At 41.0% G+C, this 25,351-nt stretch overlaps 1 protein-coding gene across 1 annotated transcript in view; it reads right to left on the reverse strand.

Annotated features, from left to right (window-relative positions):
- The window catches only part of lrp8 (low density lipoprotein receptor-related protein 8, apolipoprotein e receptor), a gene marked incomplete at its 3' end in the record, with an annotated part of 171,005 nt that overhangs the window by 31,476 nt on the left and 114,178 nt on the right, over positions 1-25,351 (reverse strand). The window contains exons 5-9 of the mRNA XM_080033188.1: positions 15,572-15,946; positions 10,036-10,158; positions 9,620-9,742; positions 7,509-7,628; positions 5,942-6,067 (exon numbers count right to left, since the gene is read on the reverse strand). Coding sequence (XP_079889314.1) covers positions 5,942-6,067; positions 7,509-7,628; positions 9,620-9,742; positions 10,036-10,158; positions 15,572-15,946 — 867 coding nt within the window. The remainder of the gene's footprint in view (positions 1-5,941; positions 6,068-7,508; positions 7,629-9,619; positions 9,743-10,035; positions 10,159-15,571; positions 15,947-25,351) is intronic.

Here is a 25,351-nt window from a genome sequence, read left to right on the forward strand (position 1 = left end):
AAACGTATCACCTTTTGGAGTGTTTTTTTGTAGGACTCACTACTCATGATGCAGCAGCAGTGTTAACTATTATGACGCTATACATTGGAAATAAACAGGGTGGGCTATCAGCAGTCAACTAGGCAGATAGTTCCATGGCTATCAGCAGCTAGCTAACGTTAGTTTGTTAGCTAAACTTTAGGCAAAAGAGTTAGAAACCAGATAATGTTAGCATCCATCCTTAGACACTTGACCTAATCTAATTCACCTTGAATGTGAGAAAGTGCATCGTATTGGGCTTGACAAGCTCACTATCTAACAACTTACATTGGGACCACTACACTGCCTGCTGCACTGCGGGAGGCTGACCAGCCGTTTGCAACGAGAGGCAGAGGCCAGCCGAACTTCGCAAGTTTAATAAGTGGGGAATGAATACAAACAATTAGGAGGGATATTTAAGTGTTTCGACCCCTGTACTGTTTTTACTGTTACGGGGGACGCATCCCCTCCGTGCGTTTCAATAATAAAAAAAAAAAAAAAAAAAAAAAAAAAAATATGATTTTTTTTTTTTTTTTTTTTTTAATAATTCATAATTCAATGCGGGCCGCCAGCCGCACTTTGAGAACCACTGCACTAGATTTGAGAACCACTGCACTAGATGATAGATGCATACAGGGAAATTTGTATTCTGGGGTAGCCTATACACTACCAATATTCCTACAGGCAGATAGAATAAAAACGGTCCTGCGAGTGCATAAAACAAAGCCTATACAACTGCAGGGAAAACTTCTGATATTAGTTCTGACAGTGTTCAACAACATTCTGGGTCCCATGGCAAAATCCTTTGACTATGGGGGAACAATCTGACCACTGCTTTTTAAACTCCATTTTGAGAAGTGTGTGCTCAAACTGTCAAGCGTGGCACAAACTACAAACTGCTCTTGGCACTGCAGTGGAGTGAGACCACGCAGTGCAGTGTAGATATGAGAGAGAGAGAGAGAGAGACAGAGAGAGAGACAGAGAGAGAGAAAAGAAAGAGAAAGAGAGAGAGAGAGAGAGAGAGAGAGAGAGAGAGAGAAAGAAAGAGAGAACAGGGAACAGGAAAGGCAAACACGAGCAAAGAAGAAAAAAAAAAGTTAAAGTTTGTACCAGAGGCAGTTTGTATATTTCCCATGTGTCGCAGTGATAACATGTCGTGCTTTCATCAACCAGTGTTTGTTTGTACATGTAACTTATTTAATGCTGTCACCTTTTTTTGTTCTTATCCTCACCCTTGTCTGTACATTTCAGTAACTTCAATTTGACCATATTTAAATGCCCAGTTGTCTAATTTTGTTTGTTTGCACCAAATACGTAAATAACATGGTCCAGCTGCTATAGGCTTTCTTTTGCAAAAAATCTGCATTGTATTTTACCATTTGCATGTAGTAGATGCTAAGGAAAGCTGTTCATCAAAGCCATTGAGGGATGTTCATTGTTTTCAGTGAGACATCCAATTGATCACATCTTTTTGGTTGTTTATCAACCGTGATTAGCATTAAATCCAACAACAGCAATAATGACATCAGTTGTTTTAGTTCATTCCATACACTCTGCAAAGTCAAAAGTACATTATCAATTACTTTCTACTGACTGAAGTTGCAACTTTAAAGGTGCAGTGTGTAATATGACATCATCAAGAAAGTTCTACAAAGTTCTAGAATACAACGCTCCCTGGGTAACCCCAATCCTTTCGAATAATAACAGAAGCTACAGTGGCCTTCAAGGACAAGAACAATTCTTAATTTCAAACAATGCACCTGATGACATTCCAACTATGACACTTTCAAGATGGCGGCACTAGGCCTTGGTCCAAAATATGCAGAAATATGGATATATATGAGACCCTTTCTAAGGGAAAAAATAATAATTCAAAACATTTGTTTCAGCTATTATGCACTAAATTAAATGTTCTTGGATATTATAATTACTTTCTACAAAATATGCTAGGAAATAAAACCCAAAATTCTACACACTGCAGGTTTAACTGTCTTATTTCATGAAGCATCTTTTTGAATCAATACAAATAATTTAAAATAATTTGAATTTGGACGCTGGCAAAAACATATTTTTCAAGAAATGTCGCTGCAGTAATGGTCTTGATCAGTTATGATATGAAATAATAATGATGTTTTTGATTTAATTATACAAATAAGAGAATGTGTGTTTCCCCCTCTTCTACTGTTACACATGTCTATCCCACTCCTTCTTAGTCTCGGCCCAATCAAATTTAATTTATTATCACCTCTGATTATTGTATGGTAGGCCAATAAACTGATCAAGAAAAGCCTCATGTCTGTGTGCATTGGCCATTGTTCTCTATACCTCCGCTTTCCTTTCATCACCCTTCTCATAACTCTCTTCTCCACCCTCTCTTACACACACACACACACACACACACACACACACACACACACACACACACACACACACACACACACACACACACACACACACACACACACACACACACACACACACACACACACACACACACACACACACACACACACACACAATAATAATAACTCCAGTTGAAGACTCAGTGAGTGGCATCGTACCAATGAAGGTGTAAACACAAAAGCAATGAATGCAATTAGTGTGTAGAGCATGGCTTTCTCCTGGGGACTTAATGCACGCTGCCATGCCCTAATGTGCAACACACACACACACACACACACACACACACACTTAGACAGGTGAATGCATTATGAATCCAACCTGGGACTATACTTTTAATTACCACTGCTAGTGTAAAAGTGAAACCGCAGTGGCTTTAAACCACGTGCGATAACAATGAAATGCGCTATTTAGACATTGAAGAACGCAAAGAGCATAGGTTAAGGTTGTCGCTCAACTTGCACAAACTACAGCAAACACATGTAGAAAATGTACCAATATATAGCCATAGCATTGTGTGTGGTTGGACGGTGACATTAAACTGTTTTGCTATGTGGCTAAGGGGATAGAAGTACACATATCAAGCTTGGCATTCTGTAGCATACATTACATTTCAACATGCGCAAATGATATTGGAATTTGGCACACGTCACATCTCATCACAGAACGTGACATTCCTCTCTGCCAGTCAGTTACATGGGGGAATTGCATCAGTGTACGAAAGGTTGAGGTGTCTCCTCCCAAAATGACTTCATGTGTATGAGTGTGACCAGAATCCAAAGTGTATGTGTATGCCTATGTATGTGGCCGTGCACGTCTCTGATTGGGTTGTGCATATGTGTGTGTGTGTGTGTGTGTGTGTGTGTGTGTGTGCGTGTGTGTCTAGGAATGAGTTTCGCAGGCAAAGTACAGCTTCATTAAGTCTGCATTATGTGAGCTTGGCGGAGCAGACATCTCTTGTATTTACGCTCCCCATTCCCTATTTGCGCCACTGAATAAATAAAGCCACAACATCAACAATAATAATCATGTCACATCTCATGTCTAGTCGTCCTTTTTCTGTTGCCTTTGGGCACGCTATGACATGCGCCATAATCAGCGGTTCGGATTAATCTCTGGATTACGTCAATGAGCGGAAAGATATTCATACAGTGCATCCATCCATCCATCCATCCATCCATCCGTTTATCTTTTTTTCCCTCCTCTCCTCTCCTCTCCTCGTCTATCCTACCATAGTGATACATGCCTTGGCCTGACATGGACTGTTTGCCCGGGCTAACAGTAATAAAGATTCACCCAGAGAGACGTGAAGAAAGCAATCAATGGTGGTCTTTTATGCCACTTAGCTTAAGAGTGAGGGGGCCTGTTTTCTGCTCCAAGCTCTCTCATTACCACACCAGTTCAGCTGCCTGTAATGACTCAACCTAGAAGACGGATGGCTGGAATCACTAATAACACTATTTTCACTCCCTTTTTCCAACAATAGAAAAGTAATTTCCTTCGTAAGTCAATCAGGTTAAAGTTCCATTTCCAATTTAAAGGGGTAGTTGTAAGGTAATAAGACTGCAAGAACATGAGGTCATGTCTCATGTAAAACATTATAATGTAGATAAAGCACTGACAGTAGGTTGCAATACTCTCTAGCTCTACAGCTACCCCTCTATAATTCTAAGTCATCAATTCCGGAGAAAGCTTGTTGCTACACAGCCTAGGCTCTGTAAACTCACTGGCATGTGAACAAAGGTGTTCCCAGCCATAGCTAGGAACATACCCTTTTACAGAGCCTATAGGCTTTGTATTAACACTGGATTTTCAGTCAACAGGTAACAAATATGAGATATTCACTGATTTGTACAAGCGTACAAGGGCTGACTCCACCCTCAAATGGGAAACGTGTACTGTTTTGCATGATCAACAGCACAGCAATTTGGTTCTTGTCAGTGTTACATGTAAAACATATATTAACTTTTATCATTACATCGCCACTCATGATGAGACAAACTAATATGTCAGTGGTGGCAGGGAACCTTATCTGCAGGAGTTTAAATGGTTGACAGAGAGCGTATGTTATCTATAAAGCCAGCTGCAACAGACTGAGGAAGGGAGGACTGTGATTAAAACACACACACACACACACACACACACACACACACACACACACACACACACACACACACACACACACACACACACACACACACACACACACACACACACACACACACACACACACACACACACACACACACACACACACACACACACACACACACACACACAGACAGAGTTCACGTGGAGGTTTTCCAAAAGCAGTCCTAGGTGCAGCTAAAGCAGACACAGCAGGCAAAGACGTTATTTTTTAAAGCATCTGTCAATTTTGAGATTTTTGTCTATTTTACTTCCATAACAAAAAGTACATTTAGGTGTTTATTTTACTGCATGTTGTCTGTTTGTGTCTGTATAGCTCCGAAATACAAGTATCTTTAACGACCAACTATCTACTACTATCTCAAAAAGACTTGATAGCTTTACATAGTAAGAACATGTTTTACCCTATTCACCTGCAGTACACTGGCGTGACAAGTTGCATCCTCACTTCAGGATCAAGCCGGACCATTTTTCAATGACAACCTTTCCTGGTGCAGCTTAGTAGACAAGCCTTTATTTACATTCATAGCACTGCTTTGAGTGTTTACCCAGGCCCAACCAAGGGGGGTATAGAACCTGCCTGTGTCCTATAGTTAGTTAGTGGGCAGGCCCCCCTTACCAGACACACACGCACACACATACATGCACACACACACACACACACACACACACACACACGCACGCACGCACGCACGCACGCACGCACGCACGCACGCACGCACGCACGCACGCACGCACGCACGCACGCACGCACGCACGCACGCACGCACGCACGCACGCACGCACGCACACACACACACACACACACACACACACACACACACACACACACACACACACACACACACACACACACACACACACACACACACACACACACACACTAACATCTTTCCCTTGACACTGCGGGGAGAACAGAGGCAGCTGGCAGCAAACTTTTCATTAGTGAGAACTGCGAAAAAAAAGGTGGCAAATATTTATCTTTGCACAGATTGCTGTGCAAGGCGTGCATACAAAGCAAGCTTCTCCATTTCACAAAGTTCCACAGTGTGAGAAGAGAGAGTGGGATGGGATCCGGTAGCTAGGGCTGCTGGAATGGGAGAGTAATTGGTGTGTATATAAGAGTTGGTTTCGAATTGCGATTTCTTTGTGATTTCTCAAGTACATGGCTGTATATTGGGTAGAATATCCATCTATGACAGTGTGTGTTTTTTTACCTGTACAAATGGTTGCGAGCGTGTGTGTGTGTGTATGTGTGTGTTTCTGTGTTTCTGTGCGTGAGTGTATGTGTATGTGTGCGTATGCGTGCATCTGTGTGTGTGTGTGTGTGTGTGTGTGTGCATGCTTGTGTTTGTGTGTGTGATGAATGGCTCACCCACGGCTTTGCAGGTCTTGGAGGCTGGGTCCATCTCATAGCCCTCGTAGCATTCACACTTGTGGTCTCCTTTGTAGTTGATGCAGATCTGACTGCAGGCGTCTGGGTTCTCACACTCGTCTATATCTGTGGAGAGACACGTACAAATATATCAAGATCAAATCAAAACTATAGAGATGCAGGGCTTTCTTTTCTGAAGGTTTAGAAATACTGTAGTTGCATCCAACATGTAAACAATCTTTCTCAAAAAGAAAAAGAAAAATCACTCTAGACTCTGATTCTCCGATTTATACATATCTTGGCAAGGATTACATCATGGTTTTAGAAATGTGAATGCTCAAGCTTGTTTAGCAATTATGTATTAATGGGAATCCAGTTAAATCATATTAGCACATATCAGTATTGAGACTAGCGTTGATTTAAAAAGGTATTAAAAGTGATTTTGAATTATTTCTCAGTCAAAGAGATGACCTGGAGGCTGAAGCTTTTTTCCCTGTACTTTGCTGAACTTGACCCTTCTTTATATGGATACATTTCAGTCCAGAGCATATTTCACCAGTCCACTGCACAGATACATTGTCATTGCTCGCTTGTTTAGGGCAACATAGAGAGTCAGAAAGTCATGGTACGTTTAAACCCTTTAAACCACATAAAACCATGAAGCAAAAGTCTATCCATCCATCCATCCATCCATCCATCTATCTATCTATCTATCTATCTATCTATCTATCTATCTATCTATCTATCTATCTATCTATCTATCTATCTATCTATCTATCTATCTATCTATCTATCTATCTATCTATCTATCTATCTATCTATCTATCTATCTATCTATCTATCTATCTATCTATCTATCTATCTATCTATCTATCTATCTATCTATCTATCTATCTATCTATCTATCTATCTATCTATCTATCTATCTATCTATCCATCCATCCATCCATCCATCCATCCATCCATCCATCCATCCATCCATCCATCCATCCATCCATCCATCCATCCATCCATCCATCCATCTATCTATCTATCTATCTATCTATCCATCCATCCATCCATCCATCCATCCATCCATCCATCCATCCATCCATCCATCCAGCCATCCATCCATCCATCCATCCATCCATCCATCCATCCATCCATCCATCCATCTATCCATCCATCCATCCATCCATCCATCCATCCATCCATCCATCAATTAAAGATACAATATGTAAAAACGTTCGCTTTGAAGTGGTTGAAACAAGTTGTTTTTTTGCTGCAGTATAACTTCAAGTGTTTACTGAATACGGTAGATAACACTGGTTTATTTATTTATTCTTTCTTAAAAACGGGCACATTTCCCAAAACTGTCTGTAAACAAACATTTGAACAGAACTCTTGCCAATAGTTGGATTAATAACACTCTAAAACTCTCACGGAGTTCTGCTCCATTGATCAGAGGAGCGGTAACAAGAAAAAAAAAAAATAGCACTATAATATTATTACACCAGCCCAACTTGTCTAGGCCTAGTACTTGTACATTAAGGCACTATTTTTGTTGGATAACTTCTTTTTTCTTTACCTCCACACGTCTTTTTGTCCAGCAGTTTGTACCCGGTGGGACAGTCACACTCGTAACCAATTTTGCGGTCCCTGCAGGTGTGTGAGCAGCCGCCATTGTTGTCTGCACACTCATTCAGCCCTGACGAGAGATATGGAAGGAAGTGAATTGAAGTTACATAATGGTGAAATAACTCCATGAAGGTTATTGGACAGAACAATTCAAATTGAATCCAATGCAGCAGTATTTTTTATGTCATTTTAACCTGCCTGTCAAAGAGACATTTATGTCACTTAAGTTGTGACAGATAATATAGTTTTTTTTCTTACCTCATCTTATCTTAATACGACACAAATAAAGAGTAGGACGTAAAAGTCAAAACACCTTAAAGTTGTTGCGTGTGCATAGTTTAATCATCCTGTCAGTTTGGGATAATTTAATCCTGTCAAGTGCGTCTGTGTACACATACAATTTCCATTACGAAGAAAAGTAAGATAGGGGGATATGGTTGTCCACACACAACACACTGTCCTTCATGCTCCCAACACAGTCTCTTCTTGGGTTTTTTATTTATTTATTTTTTATTTTTAGCAAAACAGATTGGACATGCTTTCTCAATATCCCTTCCTTATTCTCTCTATTTCAGCACCTCCATATACTTATTTGTCTTTCAAATTCCCAGAGAGAGCGAGAGAGAGAGAGAGAGAGAGAGAGAGAGAGAGAGAGAGAGAGAGAGAGAGAGAGAGAGAGAGAGAGAGAGAGAGAGATGGCTGCATAAAGCTAAAGCCGGTAGCTACTTCATTACCGGTTTACATTAAAGATTCAAGCCTCAAGGCTACAGGTTCTGAGACAGTGAGAATAAGAGAGAGGGAGACATCAAGGATAGACATCGAGAGATGAAAAGAGTATTGTGGGGACTTGAAGAAACTGGCAAGACTATTTAACACAAACTATGGTTGTGATATACAGTATACGCAATGTACGTATTCTATCAGAAAATGGAAAGTCAACTTAAAATGAAAAGAAACATTTTGGGGGTGTCTTAAAGGTTCAGTCAGGGCCGGTTTTTTACAACATCAGGGCACACACTCTATTTAATATTCCAATTTAATAAGGCTTTGTCAAAATCGATTGTCAATTTGGCAAAACATGTACCAATGTGCCAACAAACGCAGGTAGGAAGAAGAATGTCAGCAAGTGAACATGGATGTAAACAAATGAAATGAATGCAGGGTTGAAAAACAAGTTCAAAACATTTGTTAGACCTCAAGGCTTCAATAATGCATTTTGGAGAGTTATTTTTTTTTTACCATTTAAAACCACTTCGGCCTGGCCTTGGAGCGGGAACTAGCACCTTATCCATTTAGCAGATGATAACACTTATGGCTAAAGCAATGAGGAGGGGCCGGTGTGCCTCTGGACACACTGAACATCATGTTTAACACTAATGATACGGTTAGAGGGCCATCGCATTACTGTTGTAAAGCCATGAGATCAGAGCAAGCCAAAAGGGCAGCGCACTCACATAGCATTTATACCCATGTGATCATTGGCTTAGGACCACTTAGTTTCACAACAAGACCATGAATGACGTACATATTCCTTGAGTTATCTCGGGGGACATTACATTACACAACATACGCAAATACAAGATACACTACTCAATTAAATACATACTAGATTTCTTTCCTTCTCAAGTACCTGTATGCAGTTGAATTTCATTGGTTTCAATGTGAGATCTGTGACTGAAGCGCTCGCTAAATGGTAATTATCTATGGTGTGTGTGTGTGTGTGGATAATCCCCGAAGTTCCTTTATGGCTAATGTAGTCAGAACACGTTTTTCCTGTTTTAAGATTCCACTAGAAAGACTTTGATCCAACAAGGAAGCTAGGAAATATCCTGGTTTAACCCTCGCCTTGATCAAATGAACCCCCCCCCCCCCCACTTTACTAAGTAGAGAGACCACCCACATCAGAAGCAGTTGATGATGCCTAGGTATGCATGACTGCGTTGGTGCTATTAGCGCTTTAGCATGTATGTGAATCCATGTATGCCTGAGGTGGTGAACTAATGAGTATATGCGTATGTAGTAGCAGTTTTTGTAAAGAGACATTAAGAGAAGGTATCTTACCACAGTCCTTCATGGGCTCATCAGACCAGTCCTTGCAGTCTTTCACGTTGTCACACACCTTGCTGCTGTCGATACACTCCCCGTTCTTACAGCGGAACTTTTTGGACCCGTCGCACTTTGTCACTGCGAAGAAGACACAAAATAAAACAGAAATGAAAGATCAGATGTTTTACTCATTACGCTACATCCTCTTTATCCGATGGAAACATATAGTAATGATCATTGACTTTAGTATGTGTATAAAATATCTGTGCAAAATTTCAACCAATTTAGCAGTTGAATGTGGAATATCAACCATAATCCAGCATTTAAAAAGGAAAACCCACACTTTAGTATACCTGCATTCTCAGAGTGAAATTGCCTACATGATACAGGTATGTAGGACATTTTACTGCCTGAAATAATGTGACACTCACCGTTGACACAGCCCGCCTCGTCACTGTAGTCCGGACAGTCGTGGACTTTGTTACACTGTTTGGTGCCGTGGATACAGGAGCCATCTCCACACTGGAACTCATCAGGTCGACATGTAAGCAGGGCTGGGGGGCACAAACACACACACACACACATACATTTGTTAGGTTTATCTTTCTTGTTACATTATTATTATTCTTATATTATTATATAAATATACAGTATGTATATTTTTTAAATACTATATTTTGGGATTTTTTTCTCCAAAGAACACACACACACACACACACACAACTGAAACAGTGACCACAAAAACAAAAGACAAAACAAAACAAACAACCAACATGGCGTACTCTACTTTACAGGTTTCTAAGGACATTGTGACAATAAGGTGTCATGAAGGTCACTTTCATATAGTCAAGGAAAGGCTGCCATATCTGTTAACATTTTTCTGATTTCATATTTTGTATTTATTTTTTTAACAGTGAATCATCAACGAGAATTTACAATGTTGCATTACAGGACTACTTTTAGACATCTAAAACATCCCCACATTTTTTTTTTCATTATAATTTAATGCAGCCAGCTCCCCAGTAAAAGGCGAAGACAACGCACACACAGACCCATATGCACATTCAGCGACAATCGGCTCATCATTTCTCTTCCTCAACTGTAGGAAGATGTGCTCTTGTTTTTGCTTCTCTCATCAGACCGTCTTTGCAGTGCATTCCAATACAACAGTCATCAGTCATACACAAGGCTCAGCCGCACAGGAAAGGCCCCAGTGGAAATGAAAACCAGGTAGGTATTCATTCACTGTCTGAGGAAAACCTACATCCAGTGACCTATTGAGTGTGTGTGTGTGTGTGTATGCGAGTGCGAGTGTATGTGTATGTGTATGTTAGTGTGTATGCGAGTGTGTGTGTGTGTGTGTGAGTGTGTGTGTGTGTGTGTGTGTGTGTGTGTGCGTGCGTGCGTGCGTGTGTGTGTGTGTTTGTGTACGGGCATGTGTTTTCACTTGTTCTAATGGCGGAAGGTAAGGTTTATTCAACTCATTCATCTTTTTAACTGTCTGTTTAATTATTCATGTCTTGGTGTTTTGGTGCATCCACAGGGAGGAAGCCAGACAGGATCTATGGTGTGGCACATAATCAGTTTGTGCCTGTGAATTTATTCCATATTTCCCAATACATTGTTTCACACCATGTGAGCATACATCCACACATGTAGGTTAGCAGACACATAGGGACACGTCAAACGTCCAAACTGAATGCATGTATGTGCTGTATAAATGCAGCATAAGCATGGGCTGGTGTCCGGTTTCAAGGTATACCATGGTTTGAAAAAGTCAAGGATTCCAAACCACTATTATTTTCTGTCAAACCATTCTAAGGTATTAAACACACAAACACACAGACAGGAGGTTAACATACACGTTTACTAATGTTCAGAATATTCATAAATCATAATTTTTACTGAAGGAGATATGTGTGTTAATAATTTATTGTATTATGTCATCATACAAGTGTATTAATGTTCAAAATATTATTTATGTTGTTTAAAAAAAAAAAGGATTGTGTTCAACCGGAATTTTTTACTTTTTGTTCACCCACACATTTCAAAACAACACATTTGAGATCTGTAATTGCCTTAATACCGTGATGTTTTTGCTTAACTTCATCATAGCCCACCGTCAGAATAGCATACCGGCCTATGCCTAATGCAGCAAGAAGAGTGCACATATCTACATGAAGCTGCAGGCACACTTTCTAAATACTCAGACTAAAAAGTAAAGATAAACACACGCTAATGCTCAAATCAGCAAAAGTGTGGAAGACATAATCCCGTCGCCGTGACGAATGTGCCGATTCTCTGAGCCAAATGATTGGGATGTGAGCGTCGGCTAATTATGATAGATCCCCACAGATGAAAAGTAATAATAATAATGGATTGCCATCTTCAGAAAGGTTGGCAGGTTTTGATATAGGATGAATACGAGAAAGCCCACGGATACAATTTGACCAATTTCTCATTTGCATTAACCTCCTGTCAACTCTCCAACAATCGCTTGTCTCAGCGATGTTCATGTCTGTGAAATAACACCAGATTATTGAGATGGATGTTCCAAATAAGATGGGAGATAATATATATAGAAAGAGGGGATGGGTCTGTTTGAATAGAGGAGGAGGAGAGAACAAACTAGGGATGTGCCATGACTCTCACATTTCTCATTTGCATTGAAAGGTTGCGCCTCCCTTAGCTGTGCCTCAGCCCAGCTCATTTACATTAACAACCAGATGTCTAAACCTATTACATCTTGTTTGACACGGACCCTCCACTCCAACCGCCCACTTGTATTCATAGTGTGATGAGGAGAACGCACACGGACCCAATCAAATACATAGAGTACAATGAACACTGTTATTGAGACGGATGAGTCCACTGGAACACACAACAACACTCAGAAGAAATCAACTGGGTGTCTTTGTGTTTATGTTGACATACATTGTATATTTGATTCACAATATTATTCCTAATAAGAAGAACGCTTTAATCAAAAGGGAAAGAGACATTTTAATTGTGAGAGCACACTATCTCCCTGTTGGCTGTTGGGTTGGGCTTATCAATGGGCATTAGATCCTTGCCAGGGCAGTGATGCAACATGTAAGGCCATACACCTTACCATTACCACATCTTACCTTAAAGGCCATTGCACACCAGACGTGACGCAAAATGTTGGGAAAATCCACATTGGTCCGAAAAATGAAATACTGCAATAGATGCATTGGAATTTAGTGGCTGATATGGAAGCTCGTATTGACTGGATACAGGCCGGCGTGCGATAATTATTATTTAAGAACAAATACATTAAACGAAAACAGGCGTCTGGTGTGCGTAGGCATACCCCAAGTCTAATCTGCACGTGTGTGACTGTGTGCAAGCATAGGTACTTGTTTGTATACACGTGTCTGCAGTGGCGTTTTCTCCCGGAGGCCAAGGGAAGCCAGGCTTCCCTGTTTTTTAGGCTGTAGTTGTCATCCAATAAAAACATTTATATTAACAGTTTCGGTAATCTTTGGTGCTGTGTTGCTGTCATTTCTTCCCCATTTCTCTCCTCACGTTGAGCATTTCACAATGCGCGAAACAGCGCCCCTTTACATTTAGATTCTGAAGACGCGGCGAAACACGACACTGCACACTGTATGTCTGCGAGGAAGCCAAGGGAAGCCAGGCCGAGCTGGCTTCCCTTGGTAAAAAAAAAGAAAAAGAATTGACCAATCAGGTGAGGACACTGCCCTCCTGTGATTGGTCAGGAGGGTGTCAGGAGGGTGCCAAGGGAAGCCACTCGGCTTTTGGCTTCACACCAATCAAATCAAAGCATCATTATCAACGTCACTGAAATTTAACAACAATAACAATAGCGGGAGATTAGCATGTTTGCATTGTTATCATATTAGCAAGAACAGTTATGGAGGGTGGAGATTTTGAGTATTTAGTAACAAATTATTTTACCAAACTGCCAATTGAGAAGCCATTAAAAATCAAATCTGACGGCAGGCCAATGCGTGTGGAGAGAAAGAAAGTTTATCGCACTTTCCGTGAGGAGAACTATGTCTGCACCGAGTGGCTAGCTGGTAGCGGCAAACTTCAGCTAATGGCCTTCCTCTACAAATAGTGAGTAAAATACACACCTTCTCCCGGCGCGGGTTAACTGTTCCCTTAACTGTCTGTGTAGCTATGTGTGTTGAGTTTTGTGTTATTTTATTGCTAATTGTGCCTTGATTGCCTGGATTAAGTTGCATTGGTAGGCCTACTGTATATCCACTGAAGTTGTTCTGGGTTGTCTTAAGTAGGCTATAGTGTTGTAATGAATATTTGGCTTAAACGAAAAGGATGTCTCGAAAGTGTGTATGTCAAGCACCTACAACTGATTGTGTGAGTCGTGTCTCACGTGAACGTGAAACTTAAAATAGCCTAAAACGTCCCCTAATTATATTGTGAATGAATTCGAATCTGCATTGGGCATTAAGCGGCTAGTTGTGCATTCCGGTCGGGGTGGGGGGGTGCATTTATAATAAAATGTATAATTTAATAAGACGATAAGGAGGTGTGTGAGTGAGAGAGAGAGTGAGTGAGAGAGAGAGAGAGCGAACGAGCGGTGTCGGACAGATTACAGGCGTGTAAGTCCTGGTAAAGTGACCAGGCGCTATAATAGCTCTTGTAGTTACATTAAATACAAGCTGCGACGTAGCCTACCCTTTTCTGTCCCCCACCTTCCAATAAACATGTAGATTAAAGGTGTTGTCTCACTTGGCTTCCTCAAAAAAAATCCCCACGCCACGCCACTGCGTGTCTGTAGTCTTGTGAAAGCGTGTGTGTGTTGTGTGTTCTGTGTGTGTGTGTGTGTGTCTGGCAGTGCAGCAAGCTTGTATAACGTTGTACATGCGAGGTTCTTCCTGTCATCTCCCCGAGTGGTGTGTGGGAGTGTGAGGAGGAGACCAGATGGGGGTCTCGCTTGATGAAGGACCCTCACCTCCCACACACACACACACACACACACACACACACACACACACACACACACACACACAAACACACGGTCAAACACACTCAGAGAGGTTCTCCGTCTGCTTCGACAGATCACACGGTCGCATGGCAACACGCTCATGTAGCATCATGATAAAGTTAGCATTGATCTTCCTTCAATCCCTCGGTGGCGCGACAGGACTTGTCACATAGACTTTGATCATGCTACACAGACGTGTCAAGCCTTGGAAGTATGTTCCTTCAGTAGCCGTGAGCCACACACAACAGGCAGAATTGTTGATATCCATTAATTGCATTCATTAAAGGCTGTGGCTAGTATGCACGTTTTATGTAATTACCTAGAATTTTAGAAAAACAATGACTGAATGTATGCTCCTCACACGTACTTGGTGTTATGTATGTGTCATGGAACAGATACATTACATAACAAGACCATAAAATTGCAATTAGATGACATATTCATCCATTATGAGGAACACTGACAATGTAATTTAAATGCAAAATGATGTCCCTGGGCATGTTGCCGTGACACCATGGCTCATCCTACGCAGTCATGGAGTTGTTTAAGACAGAACTGTACTTGCTTTATTTGGTTTTGGCTTTTAAAAGGTGGAATCAGCAATTCTGTTTGTTGTCAAAATCAGTGAATATCTCCTCATGATCCAATACTATCCTATTAACAGAGCCTAGGCATTGTATTACTGTAACACTTTCAGCGTGCACACAGACAGGTAGCGGGCTGGAAAGAGATATTCACTGAATTTGACAAAAATTAAGTTGACAATGTTGTCCAGTGGTATGGTTCTTTCAATCAATCAATCAATCAATCAATCAATCAATCAATCAATCAATCAATCAATCAATCAATCAATCAATCAATCAATCAATCAATCAATCAATCAATCAATCAATCAATCACATTGGAATTCTGCATTGAAAAAAAAAGAAGCTATATCACCCTAAATATACAGTTACTTCACAGAAACTTACGACAGTTGGCCTCATCCGATTTGTCCTTGCAGTCCGCGTCTCCGTCACACTTCCAGTTCACGTGGACGCACTCCCCGCTGCCGCACTGGAACTCCCCCACGGGACAGCGCGGTTTCTGGGGCTCGGTGCGGCGGCTGCAGCGCTCCATGGACTCGTCCGACTTGTCTTTACAGTCGGGGTCTCCGTCGCAGCTCCACAGGGCCGGGATGCACTCCGAGTCGTTACAGCGGAACTCGTGCTGTCCGCAGGTCGGCGCCGTGCACTTCTCCTCGTCGCTGGAGTCGCCGCAGTCGTCGTCGCCGTCGCAAACAAAGATGGGAGCCACGCACTTTCCGTTGCGGCACTGGAAGTCTTTGGAGGGGCAGGCCTTGGCATCTAGATGGGGGAGAAAATGGAGGTTAAAATTTTTCGACAGACAATGTTGATATACTTTAGAGCTGTATAGTATAACTTTAATATATGAATGTTGGTTACATTCAAGCCATCGCCAAACAAGTTGAGACAAAGTTGATGAAGCCTATCAGCGCCACAAAACTCTCTCAGAATGTGTCAGTATGGCAGCTTTTAAAAACTGGTACAAGGTGCAAAGGAGGAGTAACTATTAAAAGTATGTAAAAAAGCATTGGAAAAGTAAATATTGTGCAATATTCAATAACAAAATAACATGGTTCCAACTGCAACCACAACAAAATCTCAACCCTTCAAACAATGAACCCAACCATTATTACACTGAACCACACTAGATAAAAGCAACATGGCACCATATTAAGCACAAGGTCGAGAGCATGTGTGATAATAGGTGTAGAATGAGGAGAGTGGGTGCACAGCTCGGGGTCCCTGTACAGAACCTCCCTTACAAAGTATTTGTGTGGTAATGTTTATACAGAAATACCTGAGGAATATGTCTATATATATATGTGCGTGATTGTCTGTGCCAGTGTTTATTTCTTAACTGACAGTAACTGTTAATTTCCTGTTTGCCATATCATCGCAGTGCAATTACTATAGTATCATTTAAGCCATTCAGGTTAGACAAATCAATTTGTATCATGATTTCTGCTTTAAAAAAAAAAGAAGAAAAAAAGACTATACTTTGATGTAACTCTCTTCTCTGGGCGAAGACATAACCACTTCACTCTCTCTGTTTTTTTTAACCTACCCACACACACACACACATTGCACCAAAGGGACTCATTATGGTAATAGGCGTTTGGATTCCCTGCTAGCTATTACTGCTAGCATGCTAATCATCCCCACTCAGATGTAAGTAATTTAATTAACATGAGAACGTAAACAACATCAGCAGCATATACCCGGCAGAAGCCTGGGTGGGTGTGAGGTCACGTAAGGTGTATTTGGAAAGTTATGAAGTGATTATTTTAATCATTTCTGTGCTAAACCGCAGGAGGCTTTTTGGATGTTTGAAATTACAAACATATTTTGCCTCATCCCAAAGGTGATGGGATGTTGCTAGTAAGAAAAATAGCCTGGACAGCCAGGGGTGTTGGCTATAAACAACAAGGCCGGGAAAATAAGCTTGTTAGTGTGGTTTCTGTGGGAACATTGAGGTACTAAGGAGATGGTTTCCTTCAAATAGCTTTATTTTCGCTATAGGAAAATATAGGTGTGCAAGCTCATCGAAATGTGTGTCTGATGGATCAAAACAACTTCAGCTACAACAATGGACGCTGTATTGAACCACAACACAACTCTTCCACAACCAGAGTTACAAGGGGTTTGGAATGGCCTCTATTCATCCTCTTTAGATTATTTCACCATTGGTGGATGGATGGATGGATGGATGGATGGATGGATGGATGGATGGATACTCATCTTGGCTATTTATGCGTTTCTATCACACTGATAACATAATACTGAAATCCAAATGATATAAACAATATATAATATAGGTAAACAAAACAGTCATACTTGAAGAAATATACCCTTTTCCACAGTAGTTGCAGACCACTTTGTATATTTCACCTTTAATATTTTAGCATGTCAGAGTTTCCTATCTATCATTGGCATGTATAACCAAACCAGGTTCAGGGTCATTATTCCCTCTCATGACTCAAAACCAAATAATTTACTTAGAGTAAATCAATACTCCAAGTAATAACACATGGCATGCAACGTAAAAATGCAATGATAAAGTAGTGAGATTTGCCTCATGGTTTCCAAATAAGTGATATGATTTACTGATGCTCAAGGGCAATATTTGACATATATCCACCCCTAGACATCAACATACAATACATGTTGTTCCAAGTATTATTTTCCCGGATTAACCTCCTAAATCTGACCAGAGCACAGAGCAGCTACAGCTGGGTGTTTCTTCCATCCCTTAATCCCATCACCATGGCTATGTCTGAACTGACACATTCTAGAAGACCCTGGTCAGTCAGTCAGTAAATCCGTCTTCTGGGTTTAACACACGGGCCAAAGCCGATCCGTACACACACAGAGTAAAGGGGAGATTGGAGAGGGGACAGGTGCTCAGAGGTGGTAGATCCATTGATAGATTTGGAAAGCTGAAATGTCCTTTCCCTACCAAAGGGGAACCCATCAACACAACAGCAGGTGTAGGCAGATTTTAATAGCAGATAAAAAGGCAAGAGGCGATAGATGGTCAGGTGTGACAGGTCAGGATAAGATAAGGCTACAGTCAACATAAACTGTGATTGTGCTTCTTATTTTATAAAGGGATTGAAAACAAAAGAATAAGATTATTATCTTTTTTATTGCATTATTGTATTTTAATTTTTTATAATTTTTTTTTTATTAAAATGTATTTTTAAAATTTCTTATTTTTAAAAATGGTGTTGTATTCTTATATTCCAATTTGTTTTTGGGTGTGGTTTTCCTTCAAGACTATACATGTTTCGCCACATCCACACATTTCCTAAATTGAAAACTAAATTAAACTAAACTAAGACTTACAGTAACTTAAAATGGACGTCTCAGATATCCTATCAAAAAAACCTTTAAAACTAAGTAAGAGTCGAGAGGAAATAGAATTGTGTTACAGGGTTCGACTCCAGATCGGTGATTAAACACATCCATTCAAATAGATTATTCTACCAATTACAGTTTTAAATAGGTGGTCAGTAATCTGGAAGTGATTACATCGTGGCAATAAGGTTCCTCACACCTACGGGGTGATAGTGTTTAACTCAGGGGTCGAAGCTTTTCTATCCATCAGCTATCCCGGGACCCTGCAACCAGACAGCTAATAGATGGAGAGGAGAGATAGGGCACGGCTCATTGACCTTGATCTGAAGGACAATTCAACTCTCAGTCAGCATGGACTAGGCTAAAGCGCACAGCTAAGCATGTAGGCGAGAGACATACACACACACACACACACACACACACACACACACACACACACACGCGGGCACACACACACACACACACACACACACACACACACACACACACACACACACACACACACACACACACACACACACACACACACACACACACACACGTGGACTTTAAAACAGCTATTGAGCTATTTGTGCTTAGATGTGCATTTAAACACATGCAATGCACAGCCACTACATTTACACACACACAAACACAAAGGAAAAGATACCTCATGTAATCTCTACCGAACATAGATACACACACATAGATAAAGGAAAATTTAAAACATGAGCTATTTGTGCTTAGATGCGCATTTATACACATGAAATGCAGAGACCACACACACACACACAAACACACACACACACACACACCTCACTTCAACCTTTCTCTCTGAGTCACTGGGTTTAATGTTTCTGGAGCGTGGAATCCAATCAGACTCTGGTCTAACATGTCGGCCACTCAGCCATGCTGCTGGGAGCATGTGTGAATCTGTGCACACAAATACACACACCTTCACACACACACACACACACACATGCACACATTTTCGCCTAAACACACACACACAGACATACACCTACACACACCTACACATAAAGACACACACACACAAACACTCTTCACAGTTCTAGCTTCAACAACTAGGAATTGGAAATACAACATTTACATCGGATCCCAGAAATAAGCATTTTACTAACAGTAACACTCTCTCTACAATCAGCTTAAAACAGACAACAACACCTGAAGGCATTTGAGTGCAGAGTAAAGGCTTAATGGGCCGTACAGTAGACAAGTTACATGCTCATCTATTCTATTAAATGTCAATATGTATGTCATATCTCTCACATGAAAGCATCAATAAGAAACAAATCCTTGTTAAGTCGAGCATGCCATGTACCGACAGATACACAAAACATCTTTATTCATGAGGATTTTATATGAAAAAAAAAATAGTTTCTCTTCAGAATTTCACTTATTTTTTTATTTAATTCCAGTCAAATCCATATTCAACACTTCAGTACTTGTATCTATCTGTGGCTGTGCAGTGTGAGTGCCTGTTGCCTCACAATATTATTTTTTACATGGAGCTGGGCAGGGCATCAGACTGAGAAGTTTCCAATAGTTCTGCTGTTTTGACGGTAACCAGAAACCAGAGTTGTGTGACCTGTCACTTATTCTATTTTTTTAAAAGAACCAAACCCCCGCCAAAATAAAGGCAAACATACTATTATGCTACTTTATATTGAAAAGCTAAATGCCATTTTCAACATAACATTCCCCTGTTATCAAGTACAGAGAGAGACTACAGCAAAGTGATTGTCATGCATCGTGCATTCACTCTATCGGAGCCAAATATGATGACATTTTGTCAGTTTTGTAAGTGGAAGATAATCCTCCTCATGCACAGTGACAACTGACAAATTGAAAGCAATGGTGCAATGCAACATTGTCTCCTTAACAGAAAGCAAGCACTATGCCAAGGTCTCACTAATGATGGCTGACCCACTTCACCACCTCCACACATTCAGCAGATTAACGGGGAAATAAAGTTTTTTAAGGTGAAATCAGTTTGCAATTACTTGATAACAGCCCTTTTTTCTCCCCTCCGCTGCACCTAATAAATAAATGACAGGGTGCCAGATTTAAATTGCATAAAAGTAATGAAGGCACGGAAATAAATTCACACATTTACCATCATTTTCTTAGACTCCGAGGGCTAAGAGGCGCCCTTAGCCACATCTGCATGTATTGAGTCAGTGTTTTTATGACACTAAGTTAATGTAGCATTTGCTATGTATCAGGCACCATTACCCTTGATATCATTAAAACAGCAAACCGTCAGGCAGAATGCCAGAGGCGGCTGGCATCCCCTCATCTGTGGCCGTATGGTTGTGCGCAGGTCTAGAAATTTTAGCCTATACTGAGTCGGATGCTAAACTCTGAGAAGTTGTTTGTGAGAAAAAATACGAGGACAAGAGGGAGAATAGGCAGTTTTAGAGCATACTTTTGATGCAACACATTCTGCAGGAAGGCTAGGCGCTCCCCCCAAGAGTGTGCGTGCGTGTATGTGTGTGTGTGTGTGTGTGTGTGTGTGTGTGTGTGTGTGTGTGTGGGTGTGTGTTTATCTGTGAAGAGAGAAATATAGACAACCTGACATGCAGTAGCTCTCCCGGGCTCTCACAAAGTGTTTATTAGTGCTTATGCTACATTAGACCTTTGAAGCATGGGCACAGACATTGCACACAAAGAGACAGACAGACAGACAGACAGACAGACACACACACACACACACACACACACACACACACACACACACACACGACCACAAGACAGACAGGCCCAAAGCTCTCAGCTCTTTGACTTAAAAGCGAAAACTCTTTTCCTAATGGGATAGACTGATAGACAGACAGTGAGGAGAGATGGAATTCAGAATACGTTCATCCCTGACTGACAAACACAAGATAAAATCACTTTCCAACCGCCTGCCCCCGTAGAGTGTACCAGTCCCCATGACGACACACCATGGTTGAGCAATAGTGGGAAAGAGACATCTGACATGTCACTCATCTTTTTCTGGATGTAAAAAAAATAAAGAAATATGATACTAGATAGTGAGCCTGGAGTAAATACTGATATTTTACATTTTATTACACACACTGCACGTTACCCAGAAGCACAAATGTGTGATACCAGCATACTTACTGTATATACTTAAATAATAAAGATGTATCTTTCACAAATTCTGCATTAAATAATTGGTCAAAACCTGGTCCAAATCAGGCTCAATCAAGTCAAGATTTACATCACATTTAGCACTTTCTCCCTTTAAAACTCCGGCTTGTAAATACTTTAAAATAATACAATTCAACTCGATACATCAAAAAAAAAAATACGCGTGAGCAGGGCTGTACAGTGCGACAGTTTTGATCGCATTTGCTACTGAAATTGATCACGTGCGATGATGAATACGAACCCATTAGCACTCGTGCGACAGCTTGCTAATGAGGAGAGGCTGTCTTTGAAACACAGAGGAGAGATGCACAACACTGCTTAGAGGGCTCTACATTAACACTGCGGGTAAATGAGTCTTAGGCAAGTAAGTTATTGAGTCCACCCTCCACTTTGGCTGGTGAAAGATGTGTGCTCGGGATCTGTGCGGGTGCAGCGATTCTAGGTATAAAAACTTCACCAACGGCAATTACCTGAAGGAGACGGCACATTACCGCAGTTAAGTTAGCTCGTGTACAAACAGAACATTTCCTGTGCGCCTTCACATTAAAAGCCTGTTATTAGCCAAACGTGAGTTGACTTTTATTTTGAAGCCGGTAAGAACAGGAAGTTAGCGCTTTTTTCTAGCTTGAAAGGCAACTCATTCAGCTGCAGAGAGCAGTCAACAGTAGCCTAGTCTATTTACAAAGTTTTAAATAAGCCACTGAAAAGCTACTCCCAACACATTCACAACAACCTATTTAATTTATCCTAAATTGTACCAATATGTATACTTATTTATTTAATAGGCTATGTTTAATGTTTTAAAGTTTGGTTTTAATTAACAGAAGGACATTATAATAATAATTCTGAATCAGCAAAAAATTGCAATTGGCAGGTTAGATTCTTTTTTCTAAATTGCAATCAGTGCACCCCTATTCATTCTTCTACAATTATTACTGCACACACTAGGATATCATATTAATTGTGAATCTCAAATGAGACCAGGATGACATGCTCAAAGGTAATTAGAGCAAAATGCAAGGGTTAAGGTTATGCAAGTTTTCAATCATAGCCTACTTTGTGTGCTACCAAATTTATTTTTGTGCTACTGAATTTTTTTGCTTGCTAGCACCAGTGCTACCACCTGAAAAAATAAGCGTACAGCCCTGCGCGTGAGGCATTTTAACGCCATCTCCCTTAAGATCTTTCAAGTGGAGTTTTTCTATTCACCTGTGCTATTATTTTGTATACGCATGGAACATATTAAACATCACATTCTAAACTGTATGTGAAATGCCACTGAGAACAAGACCTTAATGTAGTGTGGCAGGAGAGTCGGGGGAATCCAGGTGAAATGGCAGCTTATAGATGAAGAGAACAATGGCACACATTTCACTGGGAGACGAAAAAACTCTCACATGAGAGAAACATGATTGATATACACACGGGAAATACTTTCTCTTAACCACCTTCATTATGAGAGGGGACTATGGGGATTGCGCACACACACACACACACACACACAGACACACACACACACACACACACACACACACACACACACACACACACACACACACACACACACACACACACACACACACACACACACACACACACACACACACACACACACACACACACAGAGCACAACAGAGACAGTATACTGAATAGCGTAGGATATTTCAATAGCTCAATCATTATGCCATCTACCAGCAGCTTAGAACTGAATATTAACAGCCTCAGCAGCCATCACAGTAGATTGAATGTCTGTGTGTGTGTGTGTGTGTGTGTGTGTGTGTGTGTGATGAATGTCCTTGTTGGTCTGTATATACATGTGGGCGTGTGTGTATTGACATAAGTGCAGTGTGAATGGTCGGTCGAGAAATATATCAATAGATTTCAGCCATTAAATGTAGAATGTGACATAACCATCACTCCATCCATGTGGCTCAACACAGTCTTAAATCTTAGTACCCACTCCCGCCCCCTCCCATACACACACACACACACACACACACACACACACACACACACACACACACACACACACACACACACACACACACACACACACACACACACACACACACACACACACACACACACACACACACACACACACACACACACACACACACCACAATAATAAATGAACACACAAATACACACACACACTCGCTCGTCAGGAAAATAATTGCGTCCCCTCTGCTAATTGTTAAGTAGTAAATCTATGAATACATTAAAAATAGGTCATCGTGATTAATTGTGATGATTACATCTCCACAATGAAGATGTAATTCTGCATTCTAACTTGCTGCTGTATTATAATGACATAATTACCATTTCTGATGGCCTCATCATGATAGAGTTGTTATTCATGTTCACTGCACATCCCCACAGATAAAAACACATTTATATCACAATGTGTTCTGAAAACAGGCTACAGCGTCACTACATGCACATGGAGTCAACAATCTAGTGAAAACTGTTTAAATTTAAATGTTGGGTTCTCCTAACTTTTTAACTTTGACAGTGTTGATATAGCAGCACGTCGTGACAAGCTACTTACAGTACGTGTTAGCGAACAGCCATTCTGTTTGCATCATTGATAGAAAGACAGTGTTTATTTTTAAAGTAACTAGTGGCATTATTTTGGAGGAGAAAGCCTTTGGGAATGAAGTAGGGTTGGTGGTCGGTAGGAGCAAAGCTATGGTTTCAAGAATTTTCTTCAAATTCTTTAGATAAGTAGCCTTTCCTTTCATCTCCCTGAGATTCTGATTGTACGTGTGTGTGTGTCTGTGTGGGTGTGTGTGTGTGTGTGGGTGTGTGTGTGCGTGTTTGCAGGGGAGAGGGACGGGGTTGGGGGGGGGGGGCTGAAAAAAGAGAGGAATGAGTCATGTTCTTAATCGTTTGGAAGGCAGCAGTATATTGTGGCCGATGTCTGAAGCGAGTGCAAAGCGCCTCTGGTGTTTCCGCAGTGAGCCTGTTATAGTGTGCTGCTGGTGCTCCATTACATTACAGCTCCTACGCACACAGTGGGACACGTCACAGGCTTTATAAATGAAGGAGAACGGAATGGCAATAAACTCACAGACAAGAGGCCACTGGTTTGTATCTGTACATCTATAGTGCAACATGTGGGTGAAGCATGATCAAAAGAGGCACCACCAGTATATAGTTGAACATTTACACATGGATAGATACGCACTTATGGGGGTGGACATTTGGTCCCTTTTAAATGTGTTATCAAATAATGGAATGGGACACAAATACATTTGCTCTAGTCCACACCAAGCCTGGTTAAACAAAGTTATTCAGTATCGCATGTGTGTGGGGTTGGGAGTGTGTAACTGTTTATGTGTTTATGTGAGTGTTCACATGTTTACGGTGTGTATTTCAGTGTGTTTAGGCTGAAAGCTCACACACACACACACACACACACACACACACACACACACACACACACACACACACACTCCACTGCCCTGCTATAAAACACCAACTAACATATCCCTTGGTGGGGCATCGATCCTGCAACAGCATGCTGTAATGTAACACAGGCTGGTGTGAAAAGAAAGAGCAACAGGTCCCCAAGGTTTGCACTCTCTCTCTCTCTCTCTCTCTCTCTCTCTCTCTCTCCTCTCTCTCTCTCCCTCTCTCTCTCTCTCTCTCTCTCTCTCTCTCTCCTGG

Source organism: Ammodytes marinus (assembly GCF_949987685.1).
Source record: "Ammodytes marinus genome assembly, chromosome: 8".
Taxonomy (NCBI): domain Eukaryota; kingdom Metazoa; phylum Chordata; class Actinopteri; order Uranoscopiformes; family Ammodytidae; genus Ammodytes; species Ammodytes marinus.